The 21,484-nt window shown below is 34.9% G+C and overlaps 1 protein-coding gene across 2 annotated transcripts in view; it reads left to right on the top strand.

The window, feature by feature from the left end:
* Positions 1-21,484, top strand: part of norpA (no receptor potential A) — a 113,180-nt gene that overhangs the window by 55,673 nt on the left and 36,023 nt on the right. For both annotated transcript variants that reach the window (XM_076121112.1, XM_076121111.1), the window contains exon 4: positions 17,257-17,316. In XM_076121112.1, coding sequence (XP_075977227.1) covers positions 17,257-17,316 — 60 coding nt within the window. The remainder of the gene's footprint in view (positions 1-17,256; positions 17,317-21,484) is intronic.

The raw sequence follows: 21,484 nt of genomic DNA on the forward strand, positions 1-21,484 counted from the left end.
CTTTTTATCACGTTTCTCTAGGTACTAAAACTGTATTCGCAATTTCTAATTTATAAAGCTTATGGCACATTTTTATTAATAGTCTATTACAAATTACTCATAGTTCAGTTCAAATGACACAATCTTTGGTGTATCATACCATTTATACCTAATTAATATTCAATATGTATAACTTTCTAAAGATTATCCTTAGAATGAACATTTGCATAAATCAAATTTTATTTCGTGCGGTCTAATATGCGTCATTACCAAAACGATACTTGTTCTTCCAAGGTCCAATATAAATCAAGGTTTGAATGATTAATCTATAAAGTTCTAGTAAATAAAAAAAATGACGAAGGTTTTTCTTCTTAGTAAACGCGGTGATGCAAATGCCTCAAATCTATACTAATATGATAAAGCTGAACAGTTTGTTTGTTTGAACGCGCTAATCTCAGGAACTACTGGTGTGATTTTAAAAATTATTTCAGTGTTAGATAGCCCATTTATCGAGGAAGGCTATAGGCTATATATTATCACGCTACGACCTATAGGAGCAGAGTAACAGTAAAACATGATACAGAAACGGGGAAAATTATGACCCATTCTCTCTTATATTTTAAAGGCCACGAAATTTTTGGTCAGGCATATGATTATTTATTTATTTTGTTATACGTATGAATGTAAACCAAAAAAATAAAAAATAGCTTACAAAATGAAAAAATCTCGCCGAAATTCTACGAACGTGAAGTTAACAGATCCAGAAGAGGCTACCGAAACCGGCTGTAAAACTGCTTTCGACACTTTTCGAAAAAAACATTTTATAGGCACTTGATTTCTCTCTTTAGGAAGAACTTGTTTCAGAACTTACTGTGTGCTAGTTTTTGCACACAAAAGTGCTTTAACATTTTTACTTTATAAGAAACTAGCTTTTGATCGCAACTTCGTCGCCATGAAATTATTTCTCCGTCTTTTATCTCCATACTTTCGCATTTGTAATATTTGAAAGAAAGTTAGCTAGTGTTTTTCAAAATTCTTCATTATTAAAATGTCCTGTTAATGATTAAAATGTTAGCTAATCATTTCAAAGATTACTGATTGCTTTGTCAAGAAAATGTCATTATTATTTTTGCAGATATTACAAATATGGCTTATTTACGTCGAAATGAGGGGAAATTTACACCACTAATGATATTTAAATTAAACAGGAAAATTAAAAGCAAGGTCTAGAAACCATAGTTTATTTTTACAAGATTGGGAATGTACTTTATAATAATTATTATTACAAAAGTAAATGCTCATAAGAGTAAGATACTTATAGGTAATGGGTTTAGTTAAGTTTAATAAATATTTACAATGTAAACAGGGTTTTTCTAAGAATTATTATTATTATTATAATAAATGAGCTGTTTATTAACATAGTACTTACCTATTTAAGTTTATAGGCACTTGTATTAATGCTTAATGCATGTATTAAAACAAAAACATAGATGGATTATAAAGATAAATTAACAAATTTATATAAAAAATATAAATAGTGTAAGCTAAAAGCACTACAAAATGCCACACATGATAAAACAAATATGGCAGTATTATAACAAATAATTATTTTTAGCAATAAATTAACATACTTACTTACTAAAAAAAAGATTTTTTCTGTAAATTATAATTTTTCCTCACAACAATTTCTGAAGGTAAATTGAGTTATTTCAGTCTTAGGCTAGGGGAAACTGACTCATTTATTAAATGCATAAACATATAAAAACAAACTTAATTTGTAACATTTTTGTAAACCATTACTTTTACAATCATTGATGACACATACAGCCTACACAACTTTGATTACAAAATGGCTGAGATATCCTTGTGTTATTATTAATATGGCCATGATATTTTTTGGCAGTTTGTGAGTCACTTATGATTTTTCCTGTGTTAAACCATCAAGCACATTGGTATTTTCAAAAAATCTATTCACTGCACATCTTACCGCATGCACACTCTCTATAAACCCCTCTAAAAGCTCAGCAAACTCTTGCTTGTAATTGACTATGTCAACATATTGAAATATTTGTTGTAAATTTGGAGACATTTTTATAAGAATCAGAAATAATTCCTGTGTTAGTGTTTTGTGATACTGTCTTAGTGACCCATTATAGGCTATTGTATGCAATTTTCCCATGTTCACTTCTTCAAGAGGCATATTAGCGTCCAAAATCTTTTTAATTTCTCTGAACATTATTTCTATATACAGCAGACCTCGGTTGAACCATAAACATCCTTCAATAGCGGAGTGCGAACCTCTGGCTTTTTCTTCCAGCATTAATTCCAATAAGCACGAGTTTTCATCATAGGTATACGTCTTTATTTTGCCGACATTTTTCTTAACGTCGCACATAACTGGTGTAAATGCAGGGCCCAGTTGTTTAAGTAAAACCACTATGTCCGATGCTGCGGCCAAGTATTCTATTATATTTATTCGACCGCCTATGACTGGGGGAAAATTTGTTAAGGGTGAACGAAAACCACTGGTATTTGTTGACGTGCTCGCCATTTTAAAACACCACTTTCACTTATAAAATTGGAACACAAGCTCACACAGCCACTTCGGTTCACGATTAAAAAGTGATTCATAATATTGTGCATTTTATTGTTTTGTAAATATAATAACTGCCGGACTGTGTTACGTCACTGACGGACACAAGTGTCACTGTCAGCTGTCTGTGCGACAAGTAAAAAGTCAACAGTGTCACATTTCTACCATTTTGAAAAAAAACTCCCATGTCATCATTCAGAAGAAAAAAATACACAGGTTTTTTAAAAAGTCAATGATAGCCTAGAATAGATACTACTTTAATCAAATTCTAATCTACTGGCAGAAAGTTTTATCAGTCCACTAGTTTTTTCATTTTACAAATCAACTATGATTTAAGCGGCTTAACAGTCTCAATACATACCTACATAGGTTTATAAAAATGTAAATTACATACCTAACAATAACAATGTAAATTCCGGTCATGCAGATTATAAAAAATCAAGTTCACATAAAGGATAACGCCTGTTAGTAATACTATTTTGAAATAATTTAAAATGTAGAATTATTGTGCAATGTCAGATGGCACCACTATAATCGCGTTGGCGATAAAATTAAATAATCGGTTTTGTATGATTGTTGATTATTTTTTTACAAAATGTCGTTAAACTCGTTTTGGAAGTTAGTACAAGGTTTTGTTTTTAATTAAAATCGAAGCTTTTGTCATAGATTATACTTACACGTCTTTGCTACAGAATAACAAAATTGTGGTGGATTAATAATTTGTAATTATAACTGTATGCAATGAATGTAAAATGAATAAAATGCTTAACGACTAGATTTTTACTTAGGTTGCTAAGAGATCTATTTTTATGTCTTATGACTTGACTAAGGATCTAATACATAATTGACTTAAATTATTAAGTTACTGATATTTATGTTAGTTAACGACTTAACGTGTTTAGAACATGTTAGTTAACGCGTAAGGCAAATTCATTATTTAGGTACATTATGTTGCCTTAATATTAATAATTTATCAATCACCATCACAATAACAAAAATTTATGAGTATATAAATGAAAATGAATTTTCAATTGATTAATATAGCACTTAACAGTCGTTAATCGTGTCAATTTCACAACAATCTCATCAACCTTTTAGATAAAAGGTTTGAATGTATCTTTTCTTGATCCTAACTTATTTAACGGTTCAAGAACATCGGTATCTTCAAACAATCGATTGATTCTACACCTTACTGCTCGCAGACTGTCAATATAACTATCTAAATAAACAGCAATTTCCTTCTCCGGTAAATGATTAGTTACGCCAATATTTTTGAACATTTGTCGCAAATTCGGAGACATTTTTATCACAAATAGAAACATACTCTGCGTTAGTGCATTGTGGTGCTGTCTTAAAGATCCATCGTAAGCCGTTGTAAGCACTTTTACTAAATCCACATCTTCAGTTCGGATATTTTCATGAAAGTTGTTTCGAATTCCATCGAACGTTATTTCGAAGTATAGTAAAGCGCGGGTGAACCACAGACAGCCTTCGATTGCAAAAAATCCGCCTTTAGAGCTGTCATCGAGCATTAACTCTAGTAAACAAGAGTTTTCATCATAACTATAAGTATTTCTCATTCTTTCTACATTTTTCCTCACGTCGGCTGCAACTGGCGTGGTCGTTGTGCCGAGCCGTTGAAGCAACTCCACGAGATCTGATGCTGCAGCCAAGAACTCTATAATATTTATCCGACCGTTGACAACAGGAGGAAAATTCCTCAAAGGGAAGCGAAAAACATTATCTTTTGACATTTTAACACTTCTTCAATATTTCACGAGTTCGCAAAGCCACGTCTTAACACAAATAATAAATGATTCATTGCATTTTAAACTGTTCACTGATAATGCGCTTGGTGTACTGTTTTCAACTTTTGTGCATAGCCAATCGTTATCATTTTGTTTATCACAAATCCATACGTCACAATGGCCCCGTCTGCTGCTAATCTAAGTTTTAAATACCTACTTTTTTTGTTTACATGTAATGTTCATGCAACTATTCTCTTAATTATTATATAATAAAAACCGTATCTATTTATGCTGGACAGTTTTATATTCTACTAGCTGACCCGCGCAACTTCGCTTGCGTCACATAAGAGAGTCATAATTTTCCCCGTTTTTGTAACATTTTTCACTGGTACTCTGCTCCTATTGGTCGTAGCGTGAAGATATATAGCCTATAGCCTTCCTCGATAAATGGGCTATCTAACACTGAAAGAATTTTTCAAATCGGACCCGTAGTTCCTGAACTTAGCGCGTTCAAACAAACAAACAAACAATCAAACAAACAAACTCTTCAGCTTTATAATATTAGTATAGATTCGTCACCAGCTTGTTTAAAAACGCTTTTTCCCCCTGACGTGTTGAAAAAGCGGGAAAAAGTATCTGCATAAGTTTTAACTTATTTTCCTTCCATTTCGAGAGGACCCCTCACCCAGCAGTAAGGCAATAATTAATTATAGCTTAGCTATTAGAATCGAATTACTACCGACCTCAAAATCATAACTAGTGCCCGCAAAATCAGTAAACCGGACATGAAATCACCACTTCTGCCAAATAATATTATTACGACGTAGACATAGGCTGACGCCTCCGAGGGCACTCTAAACCCTTTAAGGAGTGTCATACCGTTGACCCTTCAAGGGTCGGCCCATTAGAAGTCGATTAGGGTCACTGACGACCAAGGGTTCCTACGCAAATGTAGGTAAGGCCCTAATGCTTACGATGACGTTTCAATTTGCGGCCGCCAAGAATAATCGGTTATGACGGGAAACGGTGTAGAGATTTGTTTGTTTATGATTTAATATTCAAGCTTTGGAAGTACGGTAGAGTAAATTTACAACGACAGTGAATAGTGTTAACAATATTATGTGTACGAAATTGGATATCTGAAATAGTTTAATATCAGCACATAAACGATTCTGAAAGTATTTGATACTTATGAACGAATAATAACTGAAACGTAAATCTGATAAATTTTATAGTATGGTACTTATTTGATCTATCCTAAAATTGTACCTAAATCATTAATTTATCTTGTAGGTGCAGGTACCCGTATATCCTATTATTTCTAGCATAAACCACGTACTCAGTGTATCTGTTTATAGAAAAAGAACACTACACATATCACTATTTTGACTGTACTGAAACGTAAATCCATTCTCTGTAGCGACTCAGTCTTTTACCCAACAGTTTCGCAAAAGCTACTGTTGACATCATCGAAATAAATAGCTTCGGAGTTCCGAATTCTGAGAAATAAGCAATAAAAGTTTCTGCGGAGATTCAACAAGACAAATCGGTTGGCTCTTTGTGAATCGCTATACTTTGAAACAAGGTAAAGTTACTAGTGGTTGCGGTTTATCAAATAAGTTAGAAAGGTGAAGTTTTGTAGCTACTTAAAGTCTGTAAACAAACAGTCCACTTTGGTCCAGAATTGAATATAATACAGGCTATCACGTATTTATGTTGACAACTATTTGAAATACACTATGCTGTACATTGTTTTCTTTCTTAGATTATAGTGATTAACACGTTACGTCAAAGCAGCAATGTACTAAATAGTGACCATCTATTTGACGTATCGACATAGGAAAAACCAGAGATCTGTATGTAGTCTTGCATACTACTGTATGGTAGCTCAAGCAAAGCATCGGAATTCATCACTTTTATTTGATAGTTGGCTCCGATGGGCCTTAAATATTTAAATTCTCTGACAAATGTCATAGGCACACAACATTCCGTAATCACCATGTCCATTTTTTTGACATCGCCGCAAAGTTTTGTGGCAATGGCGAAATTAATTTCGAGTTCTCATAGTACAGTACAAGCTAGATATATTCATGATTGCCTATATCCTGTTATTTTTATCCAAGTGTAATTTCTGAAATCTTAAATGTGGCGTTTAATCTAGGTATATTTTCTGTTATAGAAAGTGGCGAAACGTTGATTTATTTTAGGATACGCAAAAAATGCTTTTAAAAAAGCGGGGTACTCCCAAAAAATCCTCTCTCCAACTAAACTAAAAACAATTCCCAACAATTCCTTTGTTCCCTTCTTTACAGCAGAATGACAAAATTAATATTATAAACAATAACATTCCGTCCGAACTAGCGTCGCTTCAGCAAAAATTCATCGCATACCTGTTCCGTGGAGTATCTTCTCAAGGTAAAAGGTACTTAAAGTGAGGGGTGTAGAGTGTACTTTGGCGTGTAGTTATGAGCAAGGTCGAGAATGCGAGGCTTCTGGCCTGAAGGGGTTCAGCTTGTGTAATGGCGATGTTCACAAGCATGTCATTAGTGGCCTGACCTTCCGGGATAGTGGTTGCTTTAAAAGGGCGTGATATTGGCGGTTTAAAAGCTTTTGAAACATGCTTTTTAATTTCTAGTGCTGCCACGAAATTGAGATGTCATGGTGTCGATTTCGTTTAAAAAAAATGTCAACCATATTAATAGTTCTTTTATAGATTGTAAAGTTCAAAAGGCAATTATTTCTTTGATAAATAATTTTGACTATTTTATACACTCACTGTTTCTGTTATAATGTAACAATTAGTTGGAAAATAGGTTCCTTAAAAATAAATCATAAGCTACATTATAAAACGATTACCGCTCTAAATACACCTGTATTTTTTTGTCAACAAGCTTTTTGCAGCATCAATTTTTATCCAGAAGCATGCAAAACGAAAAGATTCTCAGAGCAAAAGAGAATGAAAGAGCACCGACTTCGCTACACAGAAGATAAGTGATCAAATGACCTACCAATCATTCCACGAAATTTGAATACGCAAATAGACATAGTAAGAAATTCCTTTTACCATTCGGCCAGTAAGAACTCCCATTGAGGAAAATACATAAAACCTCTTTCGATTACTGAAATACGAAGCCTCAACAGATTTCTGTCAAGATTACTTTGAATTCCATCTCTATGTACTACACAATAGGGTCCATTTTCAAAGGGTTTTATCTCTTTATTCATTAATTTATCTGTAAATTGTCGTGTTTAGTCAAAGGCGCTAATTAAGGGCTCAGGTGTAGGGTGGAACACCATTATAGATAATGGCTCTAAGCCAGATAATTGCTTGGCCTTGTAGCATTTATTTTGTAAACTGATATTTAGTAAAATTGTATTAAATTAATAGAAACGAATAAGTTATGGCGATTTTTCCATAGTCACAATCTTGATTCGGGAAATGATTTAGTCATCTTTGACAGATCCCTTATTCAAATGATTTTTCCTAGTGAAATCGCGCTATTTTCTACAGTCGGTAATATCGAGTATCGAGAACTTGATATTAATAATGCAGTAAAAAAATCACTTATACGCCAGCCATCAGTTTTTCATCATTTTTTCTATAGTTGATAGTAATTAGTGGTGAGAATTCACGCTAGATACATTTTAAAAGCTCTGAAAATAAGGTAATTTTGAACAATACTTGCAAAGAAAACAAATAACAGTAAGTACCTCCGAAATATAAATAAGTTGAGCCTCGAACGCCGAGGGCATAAACTTGGAGATGGAAATCCGAGCTCGGTAAACTTTCGAGAGATCTTTAAGGCATTTTCGATTTCCGAGATGAAAAATTTCCTTGCCTTTATACAAGGCCTAATACAGCCTTTAGGCATTTATATAAATCTATTTTAAAAGCTCTTAAACGTGCAGTGTAGTGTGTAAATGTAGGAAATATTTCTATAGGTACTTGATGTTTTTTTAACTTATTTCGACTACTATCAAGGATAGTATGCATGTAGAATTTACATATTATTTTTGTTATAAAATGCTCTACCGACCTTATTCCTTTACTAATATATGAAACTACCAATATATCATGAAAATTGTATTGACATCCAAAAAGACGAAGAAACACACTAAGCATGCAAGTATGTATTTGTTTCAAATTTCTAAAATACTAACTGGTATTCTCTTTCTCCATAGTGTCCATAATATTTCAATATAAAAAAACCAGGTCCTGAAACCAGGCAACACTTATATTAAAAAGTTAGTATCATAAAAAAACACCTGAGTTGCCACTTTTTGGACACGTGTCGTTGCATATTTTAAGTGTTGCCCATTAAATTACACGCGCTGGCTGAATGTAAATTGATTTACGAATATCAATATGCAGATTCGTTTTCTGTTCAGAGTAAATAAAATTTCCCTTTTTATTTGAACTTACTTTTTATTAGATTTGATTGCCGATAACGTAAGTAATGTAAAGGGAGGGATGTAAATAAATCGTGACGTTTATTACCCGTTTATTTTGTTTGCCTTTTTTTGAAGGCTGTATAAGAATATTTGCTTTCTCTAATGAAGGAACATGTTTACGATCATTATGATTTGAAGTTATTATAAATAAATATTTTCTTCTTATAGTAATAAGAAGAAAATATTTAGTATAGTATAGTATAGTTCTATTCCTGAGTAAAGAATATGTGAAAGAGGTTGCCTTGTTCATGCTCCCCGAGTGCGGATTTGGAGTCTTTTTCCGTATCTGCTTCGTAAAATCCCGCGGCTCAAGGTTTATAGAACTACCTAGTTCTATAAACCTTGAGCCGACTTAATGACCTTCAAAAATCAAAAGATTTTATAGTTCAAAATTTTATCGAAAAAAGACACACGTTTCCGAAACTTGTGTGACAGGATTCCGTTTTTATGCTGATATTTCCTGCTTTTGAGTAATAACAAGTACCTAATACAGATATATTAATATACTCTCGCAACAATAAAAAGTACTGAACTTTTGTAGATTTCAAACAGGGATTTTTATGATTCCAATAATCCCTTAAAAGTTGGAATTCCTACATATTTATAGTCAGAATGAGCGTCAGAATATTGTCAAAATAGCAACTGAATTTACGGACCACATTCTTAGTCAGGGAATTTCTACCTAATTTAACAGTGGTCTCAGTTTCTAGCTACAGTTCTGCCAACCTAATTTCTCAAACGTAACCATCCGTTCAATATGAATACGCGAGCGTTCAAGATAAAGCCGTTTCCTCTCAGCCCTTCGGAAGCCGCAGGAAGGTACAGGTACTAGGTAGATATATCGGAAGTCTATTGTACGAATGCCTCCACTCCAACTCATTGTGGAAATGATACCAGTTAGGACTTGTGTTAAGTTAGGCTTTAGGTATAGGTCTTGAATTGAAGAGAATTTCGCTTGGCTTTTGTTTGTTACAAAGCGTGGGTAGAGGTCTTATATGAATATGTTTTGGTTAGGTACATTTAATGGGATTTTAAGGTGTATTTTGACGGTATCTTGAAGAACGTATTTTCAACTCCACATCAACGTCAACTGCGGCTTGTCGTAATAACTAAAATAACTAGTCTATGTGTCAAGTTAGTTTCATGTTGTAAATACCGGAATGTGACACTCCGATTACATACCCTGATTAAAAAGAATATTATTTCTTGGCTGAAAAGCACTGCAAAAGTAAAAATACCGATGCGTTGCGCGTCGATTACAACTCCTTAATAATCCAAAACGAAACGAAAATATTTTTTTTAAGAATACCTTGTTCACGAGGACAAAACAGGTTCGAAAATGTCAGGTACATATTGTAAAAAAATGTATATAGTTAGACATAGCCTGTATTCTGCTGGAACAAAGCATGTTCTCACACAACTTGATCGAGTTTGTCCACAACGCACTACCCTACATTTCTAACTTCGTATCTATCGTTCAGAAACTGTCAATATCGTGCAATGGATGCAGTTGACAGTCCACGCTCCGATACAAGTAGGTCGCATGTTATATCGACGTTAGGCTCCATTGTTCAACGCGTATTTACATCGCTTTTTGTTTTAGAAATACAATGAAAATATGGATTTTTTGGATAGAAAAGACAAAAGGAACAATTAGGCTGTTTTACTAATTGAGTTTTGTGATAATATGCGTTAATTTTGGCTTAATCTATTGGCTATAGGGTAGTTATGTTTATCACAGATACCGCGAGTCAGCAGTTAATGCCCTAATAATAAATAAATATGCGGAATGTCTGCAGGCAAAGGAAAATTCGGGACCGTCACAAAATTCAACACTTTAAACTTATACACATTATTAAAATTAGGTAACTCAATATAATTCTGTCGGATATTGTATTTAATAAAGGAAAAATGTGTTATTGTACATGTACCGTTTAAATAATTTAGCGTATTTACGGATAAGTAAAGGTTTGATTAAGCATTCAAAAGTGTACTTAATAATTTATTCAAATTATAAATTCCCATTAATCTACCTAACCTAGCCGCAATTACAATATAATGACAATAAATGAAATGTTATTGTCATTATTTACCAGTAGGTAAATACCCTACAGATTATAAAACAGAAGTTTTCTGCCATTCAGCTGTCATCTTTGACAGGACAGTTTAATTTCAACCATTGACACTTTTCTTTTTGTATTAATTACCTCATTGCTGCTAATTATAGACTGATTATTAATTAATTTAAGTGTTAATTTAAAGGTTATTTATTATTTAAGTGTCAATGCTAATTGTCCAATGTCATAATTTTAATTTCCTTTGACATCGCTTTTAAATTCCAATAAAAAAAGACTATTACCATAAACAAGACAACTGTTTTTTCTATAGATTTTTTTCTACATTTTGACACGAACTGGACTGCAAATGCCTTTAAGTCATTATTATCTAGAGTTCGGATAATAAATAACTTTTTGCCTTTTTGACCGTCGGTGTAAAGGTTATGAGTTGCGATTGATATGATTAGGTACTTTCCTAAGCATCACAAGTCTTCCAGCTTATCTGGATATGTTTTTTTAAAGAAACGTCTTCATTTCTTACAATTGCTCTTATATCGCGGGCCCTTTTACAAACACACATCACAAAGTACAACGAAACATGAAACAACTGTTTCTAGATCGCACGAATATCTTCCGTGCACCGGTAGTGATGTGGCGACTACCTTAACCACTGCACTAAAAAACCCTCAAATATGGCAAGATAATTTAACAAAAGCGCACAAATAATTATAAAGAAGCCATACAATATTTAAAAAAATATGTCGTAAATGTGGTTGCGGTTGCCACGCCCGCATAGATAGGCCTTTTGAGCCACGAACGAAAGTGCTCTAATTCTACCTTTTTTTTTGTTTTTTTTTTATGCATTACTGCATGTCCCGCTCCAGGCAGGTAGCGGGGGTCTGTCGGGCTCTCCCGACGACAAGGCGTTCCGGCTTTTAAATTTGGGCATACCGACTAAAAACCTGACGGTGTTCCTTCAACAGTCACCATAAAGTGGCCAGGACGCGGTACGTCCAATTGGATACTCCGCGTGCTCTAATTCTACCTGACGCCACCTTAATCATCTGCAATAGATGTATACAGGCCAATGATAAAACATTATGGTTGTACTAATTAAATCGTATCCCCCATTAATTAATAGAGAACTTTCAATATGCTAAAGCCAAAACTAATTAACTGTGTATTAAATCAAACCAATCCATTGTGGTTTGCGGTTAACCGCAGTTAAATTAATAGGTAACGAACGTGCTAAATAAACTACGGGCATTTAAATAATTAGCAAAAACAATTAGAGTTGATGTTTAATTTGAAGGTATTTACCATGCTAATATAGTGTGTCTGATGTGACTGTCGGTTATTCTTTTACCGCTGAACTACTGGACTGAATTTGATGAAATTGAGCATAGAGATTGAAAGCCGGGTGTGTAAACTAGGACCCTCTGATTCTGATGACTGCTTTAATTAGATAACTCTAATAATAATAAATACTAAGGCATGTCGTAGTGGAAATGGAAACAGAGATTTATCATTTCGTATTTTCTTTCTAGTAGTATCCAATCTCGTTTCAAGTTTCAATTCTCGTTCAAGACGCCTGAATGTTTTTAATGTGGCTAATCAACTAGTAGCTTCAATGAAAAGGTTTTCTAAAATCTATGTCAGTTGTCACAAATTTACTCTAAAAACATTTCTCTAAACCGTCACTAGGTGGCGCTGTTCTAACTAAGTTAAAATCTACACAGCTTTTCGGACCTTACATTAGTTCCCTAACTTACGTATGCATCACGTACAAACGGAATAACAGATTACATCACCTATCTTTTAAGTGATAACCCTAAAATGTTCGCCGTATCTGTCGTAACTATGTTTGAAACATTGGGGTCGGACTGACCGGAGTGGTTAGGGTTGCCACGTGAGGCGAAATTTGACGTTTTGTAAATGAATTTCCCTGAAGGATTAGAATGCAAATTGCTACATTTTGTTTGAGTAGTTTTTGAAAAAGAAGTGATTTTTTTTTTCGTATCATTGTTATGTCATGGTGCATCAATTTGTGTACTTGGATAGAAGCCCTGTACGTACAAGATAAGGGTTTTGTAAATACCTGTACATGACAAGTTATTGGGAATCAGTTCTTTTTTTTTAGTAACACTATACCCAATTACCCTAATAAAATTTGTCTTCATTACATCGTGCATGAAATAAAGTAGGTAAAAAAAATAGTTTACGCTATCCATTTTCCGGTATTGTATCGTTTAAAATATGCACCTTTCTTTTTCCTTGCCTCTTTTCAAATAACGTAAACCAACATACCTTGTCTTGTTCTGAAATAAAACTCCGAGAAGAAACCGAACAAAAACCAAGCCTAAAGTTTTTAGTAGCACCTACATTCAATTGGTTCAATTCTAAGTTACTGCTATAAATATTTCCACGAAAAGTAAAAAATAAATTAAGTACCAAAAGTTTGCAACTCCCAAGTCGTCGTTGTCTCAATTTACAGCATGCAAGAAGTTTTCTGATAGTCTTTCTTGGGCAGTAACGGTCAGTGAAATGGGGTGACTTGAGTGAAATTATGGGGTGGATAGGGTACCCTTATGTTTTGGAAGTTGCTAAGAGGGAAGTTGAGTGACAGAAGAATGAGGAATAATGTTAGACTGATAGTTTTAGTAGTAATCTTGAGTTTTATACTGTTTAAAGACATGCGAGTTAATAAAGAGAAGTTTATCTTTCTTAAAAAGTATAGTGTTAGTATTAAGATTTTTATTAAAATAATTCAATACACGATCGATACTATTACCTGGTTCATCAGTCATGCTCCCGTTGAACTGAAGTATTCGGCGGGATTTCAGTACCTATGCAAGGAGAAATCCCACCAATAGGTTGGCGGTGTTCAGGACTGCTAATCCTCTTGATAGAGAGTCTTTTCTCATATGATACTGCTATCTCAAACAACCTTTTCTTAGTCCGGGGCCACTTTTATATTATTCATGTTAGTAGGGACCACTATGTAAGTATATTAAAAAAAAGTGTAATAATCATCCTGAAAATTTAAATTTTTTAAATCATTCGCGGACCATATTTTGACTTCCACGGACCACTGGTTGGGAACCACTGCTCAACGGTATATCGCTTCTGGGCAAAAACCTATCCATGTCTGTTAAATAAGAGCAGAAATATCGAGAAGCCAGCAGCCCTACAAACACCTGAGCGAGGCAGTTAAATATTCGGAAGGTTTGCATAAATCATAGTTTCATTTGAACGGGCACGTCGTGGCAGCCTCGGTGCTGTCGGGATCCTCATATATCACAGACACTATTACTTTCGCGAACACTCCACTGTCATATGTCATGTTATTATATTTATTGCGACTTTTTGGGATGTTTGTTTTGGTTGTCATCGAAGTTTGAGATGTGGGGACATAAATGCTTGTGTAAAGGTAGTTTACGGAGTAGAGTAAGGAATAAGGCTTTAAAAATCGGATTTAGGGACTGCTATTGATAGAAAGATAATACTTACTATTAGTCGTAAGTTAAGTTTTGGTTGTAATCCATACTAATATTATAAATGCGAAAGTAACTCTGTCTGTCTGTCTGTCTGTCTGTCTGTCTGCTACTCAATCACGCCTAAACATGAAATTTGGTATGGAGATATTTAGATACCCGAGAAAGGACATATGCTACTTTTTACCCCGGGAAAATGACGCATTTCCCGGGAAAATTCAGGTGGCGAACGAAGTCGCGAATAATCAAATAGTGTTACAAAAACGTGGAAAATTCTGACCCATTCTCTCTTATGTGACGCAAGCGAAGTTGCGCGGGTCAGCTAGTATCATATAAAGAGTCTTTAGTATCAACATGCATTTTTTTAAATAAAGTTTTTAAAGTTAATTGATGCATAATTTACCTTTTTTTATTTTCTTACACTTTTGTTTAAAATTAACTTCCTACATAAGTAAGACAAAAGCAAACAGTTTATCAGTATCCTAGAACCACTGTAACTACAGTTAACCACTATAAGACGTATAAGTAGTCATGCAATTTCCTCTCTTAGAACTAAACTGTAAATGACTATGGTTTCCTCCAGTTATCACATGTTCTTCACCGCCGTAATCCAGCTCAGTTTATGCCAGTTTTATTGCTACATTCACTACGATGGCCGCTGCATCGATCAACGTCTTATTATCCAATTTCTGAAGATTTGCACGTCTTGTTTTGATACACAGAAACTGCGCATCATTTTTTATCAGTGTGATTTCTCCATCTAGAACAGTCAAGTATGTAAAATATTTACTGCCTCTGTGGTCCGAGATATAGTAACTGCTTTGCTCTGACTGTTTATCAAAGTCCTGGGTTTGATTGCGTCGAGCGAGTGCATGGCAAAAGGTTTCTATTTCTATAACAGAATCGTCTACTTTAATTGACCAATAATTTTGATGTAAAGTAATTTTAACTACGCAATTTATCGTACTATTTCATACGTCGCGAATGATTGTCTTCCTTCTTTAATTTAAATCTAAGTCAAATTCTGACACTCATTAATTTTTACAATTATTGAATCTACCACTACCTCGGAAAGGGGGTGGAGCTCTGCGAGAAGAGCTAGGAAGAACTCCTATTATCAAAATTGTCTCATCCAATCACTCTATTCGACAGTACATCTTGTACTTCAACTGAAACCTAGACAAACCAAATTAAACCCTACATCAATTGTACCAATGCACTACTTTATACAGATATACGTAGTTTCCTGTCAATATCTCGATAAATGTCTCAATCCAATGAAGCCGGTGACCTTTGTGAAAGGAAGTGGGCTAAGGAAGCTCGGCTCGGTGGGAAATGAACTCAGTAACGAGACGACAGGTAACTGCCACTGGATATTGCTGGATACTGATCTATTGTGGTTTGTTATTGTTTTGATAGACTATATTAAAGTTCTAGTATTGTAAATGCGAGGTAACTTCTATACTAATGTTATAAATGCGAAAATTTGTATGGGTGTTTGTTCTCCTTTTAATAAAAATGGAGATGAATTTTATAAACTGGATTATCACATGAGATAATTTATTTGTAATTTTGTAATGCGGTCGAAGTTGCAGGTAAAAGCTAGTTAAATATATGCTACTCGATGCGTTTCTCAAAGTTCATTTTGATCTTTTAGGCCTGTTTGAAGGGTAAAGGAAAATATATTATCACGGTGAAACTTTGCAGGTTTAAGAGTTCTTTAAAACAGTGCAGAGATGCAAAGTCCTCAACTCGCACTTGGCCAGCTTCATGACTCAAGGCCTCACCACTCTCACTTTCCAAGAGGAGGCGTAAAGAAGAGAATTTTAAGTCCCGAAATTCCGCGAAAGAAAGCCCTAGAAATACACGAATATTATTTCCATCTAGGAATCAAATTCACACGCTTTACACTCACTTAAACTTTGACTGCCTCCGTGGCGCAGTGGTTTAGGTCGCTAGATACCACTGTGTCGGGAGGACGTGGGTTCGATTCCCACACGGGACAATTATTTGTGCGATCCACAAATGATTGTTTCGGGTCTGGTTGTGCTTTGTGTCCGTTGTTTGTATGTTTGTAAAAGTCCCGCGACACAAGAGCAATTCTTAGAGCGGGAGTTGTCTTTTTAAGAAAAAAAAAACTACTGCGTAACAGTCTGAAAGTAAAACAATTCAAATAAAATGACACCTAATGATTTCATATCACGAATTATTTAAAGAATGACAATAATGTCTAACGGCAAAACATTTAGGAAAATAATTGCCAGATCAAAAAACTCGAGCGAACCTCCTAATTAAACGACGCTGGCAATTATTAAAGAAAAATAAACAATAATAGCGCCAATTAATATTTATTAATTAACTGTCGATTGTGTTACGATTGCAATTAAACGTGATTAAGTTTCATAATTGTAAATGATTAAATAATCAATTTTGCTTATTTGATCCCATTTTATGAAGGGTAGACTATGAAACCAGGCCACTTGGGGACAAATGTTCCACGACATGTAAAGGGAAATCGTTTGATATATCAGGCGATATCTTTTTCTTTTTTTTTTATACAACTCCCGCACTAAGAATAGCTCTTGTGTCGCGGGGATTATAACAATCATACAAACAACAGGCACGAAGTACAACCAGACCCGAAACAATTATTTGTGGATGGCCCAAATAATTGCTCCGTGTGTGAATCGAACCCATGACCTCCCGAGTCCCGACGCAATGGTAGCGGCGTGGCGACGTAACCAGTCCCCGCGACACGAGAGCAATTCGTAGTACGGAAGTTGTCTTTTTAAAACCCACTGTTAGTAAACTTTGTATTTTTGAGTATGTAGCAAATAGAAGAACAATTACCGGGACATATAATTGTAGTGGTTCTTATCTACTGTTATGTTCATGTTGTGTTATATTAATTAAGTTAATTTGTTTTGTTTCAGGATGGTGACGTGATAGAATTGTGCCAAGTCAGTGATGTCAGATCCGGGGGAGTGCCAAAGGTAAGTCTACTACTTATAAAAAGTATACAAAGTAAAATTCCGGTTTGTTTCCCAAAATCGATGATTATTTTAAAATCAACAACCTCTTTGACGATTATATAGCGTCATTATTTTATTTTCTGCAAATTTATTTAGAATTCGTTTACAAACTTATCGTAATAATGATGCAAAGAGACTCTTACGAAGACATAGGACAATCTTGAATGAAATTTCGCATAAAATACAAAAAATCCATCATTACTCCCGTCTTTATCGTTTCACAGATTTATTTTTAAATAATTCAGAGATTAAACCATACACGTTAAATAACTTTTCCCGTTCATTTATTTAGCCGAAAGCTAAATAAGTCCCCTGTGCTCAATTTGTCGACATACGAACAACGTCCTACGTTAAGAGGCTGAACCGAGCCTGTCCTTTGCCTAATTACCTTTGATTACACGCCCACGGGTACATTGTCTTTGGTTCTACGGAAATGACGTCATAGAATTAAATTATGGTTGTAATTTTTTTTGAAATTATTGATTTTTAGTCATCGTCGGGGGGTCGTTTTATGAGTAAACGGAGAAAATCTAGGTGTAATATTGCTTAAAAGTGGGTTTTCCTACTTAGTCTGTTTACTAATTAGAAAGGATAGATGCTGAAAAGTACATATTTTTGTAGCGCGGTTTTGTACAGTCGGTACAATCGACTATCGAAAGTTTGACGTTTAAAATGTACAACAAAATTGGTTCGTAAGTCACTCACTAGGGGCGCTGATCAAGTTGTTGATAGTGGTAGAGAGATTGATAGTGGTATAAATGGTAGAGAGATTGATAGTGGTATAAATGGTAGAGAATCGGGTTAGTTAATTAATTAGAAAATTTGTAATTCAATGTTTCATTAGATAATTAAGATACTATTAGTATAGACATTGGTATAGCAGATAATTTCACTCACGTTTCTTAGTATCTCGCAAATTGGAGCGGATCAACTTCCTCCACAAAATTCTTAGTTACTTTACCAACCAAGAATTTGCAAGACAATTTCTCTGAAACTGTTGTCGGAATGAAGCCAACCTCTATTTCAGCGAGGGACACAGGCTTGAAAACAAACGCAATAAACCTTTCACTGTTCTGTGTACAAGCGTCGCCATGTTGGGCCAGAGTCAATGTTTGAGTGTGACACACAGAGTGGAAGCGTAGCGAGTTGGTTTCGAATGAGCAACGCGGGATTTTCTCTTCACACATAATACGGGTGCGGGTAGACTGCGGGCGTAATGCGTTTCTTTTATGCAAGTCGGGCTATCATGTAGCTCAGTACTAGAAATGGCAAGGTGTTTTCACCGATTGGTATACGATCAGTGGGTTAAGCAGCTATTGGAAGTACATTTCGAATAAGTATGCCATAGTCGGCAGTCAGTTAGCAGACAGGCGAGCTTATAGTCTCAGCGGTTTGAAGGAGATCAATCGTAAAGCAACTGTATGTCAAAGTCTTTAAAGCTTTGGCAGGAGTTTCCTCCTAAGACGAGAACAGTTTTAAACAACTCTCTTGCTTGCCAGGTTTCCCCACGAAATTTTCTTTCACCGTTAGTAGCAGATATAGTTATTTCATTAAAAAAGTCGTAGTAAAAACTTCGACTACACAATTACAATTTGTGTTAAAATTCCATACAAAAATTCCCTTAAGTCACTAGTGGCAAGAAATTGCTATTCCAGAATTTAGGAAAGACATTACTGTGTCTTCTTTTCACTACCCAATCCCGTATAACATAAATTAATTCAAGTAAATTTTTCATATAAAACTTGATGATACTAATAATATAAAAATCGCTTCTCCAACTCCGATCTGCGTCTCTCCCGCTACCGAATTGTGTGTGACACTTAACTAGCCTACAGGCATACGATAATGAGGGTCTACCAACGTGCCTTGTTCTATACCAAATGAGTTATTTCAGGAACATTTTACATGAAATTTTAATGAATGTCGGTCGGGATAATTGTTTTCTTTGAGTCGTGTTGCTTTGATTTTTGGGTATGTAGCTTCTGGGTAAATTGGTTAACATATATTAGCTTTAAAGTGTACATGACAGTTTTCATATTATATAAAAGCCATATAATATTATGGAGAATATCCACTAGTTGCGTAGAAACGTAATAAAAAATTTAAATTGAAATACTAGATAGCTAGCTAGTGGTACAAGTTCGCCGGCGTGATTAACTCAAGTCCTAAACCCTTCCTCGTTCGGGAGGAGACTCTTGCCCAGCAGTGGGACAGGAACGAATTAAAAATAACCTTTTAAATACTAGTATTTTAAACAATATGTCATCATAGCTTTAGTGAATGCTGTGTTCACCTGTCACACATATTAGGACTTTCTTTAATTTTTACCGTACCTATTAATAGAATGTTATATGTTTACTGTTGGTGATCCAATAAGTAAATAATATGAGGCATATTAATGTTTAGCTTTAAGTCTGAGTTTCCACAAGTTCTTTTCTAGATTCTTTCGTGTAATGTATAATAGAATACTCGCCGTGGTCCCAGGCAGTCTGCCTGGGACCACGGCGAGTGCAACCTGCGCCGAAACGTTAGGCATTTTAAGGTAAAATGCGTGTTCGCGTTAATTCCCGTATTCTATTATACATTAAACATGCAACGCGAGAGTTTAAAAGTTATGATTCTTTCGTGTAATTTTCTGAGTATTGCATAGGGTAAAAATAGTTCTTTGTATTATACCCGTTAAAGAAATCTTTTGTCATGATTAAAATTACACCAATATCTATAGAAATTGGTCAAATTCAAATCATTTATTGCTTACTACATTTACAAAAGGATCTTATATTAGGGTAGTGACAAACTTAGTAGCCTTTTTCAGGCATTGCAATTTTGCAAGGCAGAATCTACTAAATAATTAGTAATTTTGATTGTGATGTTTCTGATTTCCCTTACATAATACAACGCTTTTCATTATGTATATACTATACTCTGAATGTCACAAAGATTTAGCATCTCACTTTGTACTTCAAAACAGACAATCGATTCCTCACACCAATGCCTTCAATTCCTCATTCTCTCTATGGTAATCAAACTGTCCCTTCCCTTTCTGATCTTGACATGATTTATACCAACCCCTTTTGGAAATTAATGGCGGGATACGACATACTAAATCACTCGGTTTCGACCGAAACATATCGAGTTCTATGTATGTGACAACTGCCACTGCGGTCTGGTTGTACATACAACTGCTGACCGCGAGGTCTCGGGTACGGTACTCGAGTCGGGTATAGTGCTATTAATATTTACCAGTTACATAAAAATGTTTTTTAATAGTCTCTCTCATCTCTCTCATCGTATGGTTAGTGGTCAACCTAGTGTCAAAGTTGTTCAAGCCGCCCGAAAGGCCTTTGACATGGCTTAACGAATGTTATCTTAATTGACAACAACCGGGACCGACTTTTTACGTGCCCTCCGAAGCACGGGGACGCCCAGTTCAATTACCACTATGCGGTTACCCATCAATAGAATGACCGCGCCAACGTTTGCTTAACCCACAGATCGTTTACTGAACGGTGAGCGCAACTGGCTATGGACGTCTCAATTTTAATAGTAGCCTACAGTTTCGAACTATATCAGAATAATTCCCAGTTGTTTTCCGAAGTTTGGGAACGTAACGGATAAAAGGCAAAAACCTCGCCCCCTATTACATGGGATTATGGCAAATTGCGAAATATTAGTGTATTTTATACCTCTGCTACATCTTTAGGCATAAAATTGAAGGTGTATGATAAAGATACATACATTATGTAGGTATAAGTGACGACATTTTAAACTCGATGAGAGCACAGTATCTATTATAACCTATAAAACTAAGAATGTCGTAAAAAGTTAATGTCGATGCATTTATTACTTTATTGCAATTGGAATGTAATAAAAACGACATAAAAGAAGCCATGAAATTGAAACTAATTTACTGAAAAGTAGCATTTAAGCAAGTAACTGCACGTTTGGCGCAGTGGTTTAAGCGGTCACCTCGCCGCAACAACCGTAGCGCCGCGTGTGGTGGGTTCGAATCCCACCCGGGACAAATCTTTGTGTGATGAGCACGAGTATTTGTTCTGAGCCTGGATGTTAATGTATCTATATAAGTATGTATTTAGAAGTATATAAGTATGTTTATCAGTTATTTGGT

This window comes from Anticarsia gemmatalis, chromosome 12 (genome assembly GCF_050436995.1).
Source record: "Anticarsia gemmatalis isolate Benzon Research Colony breed Stoneville strain chromosome 12, ilAntGemm2 primary, whole genome shotgun sequence".
Lineage (NCBI taxonomy): Eukaryota > Metazoa > Arthropoda > Insecta > Lepidoptera > Erebidae > Anticarsia > Anticarsia gemmatalis.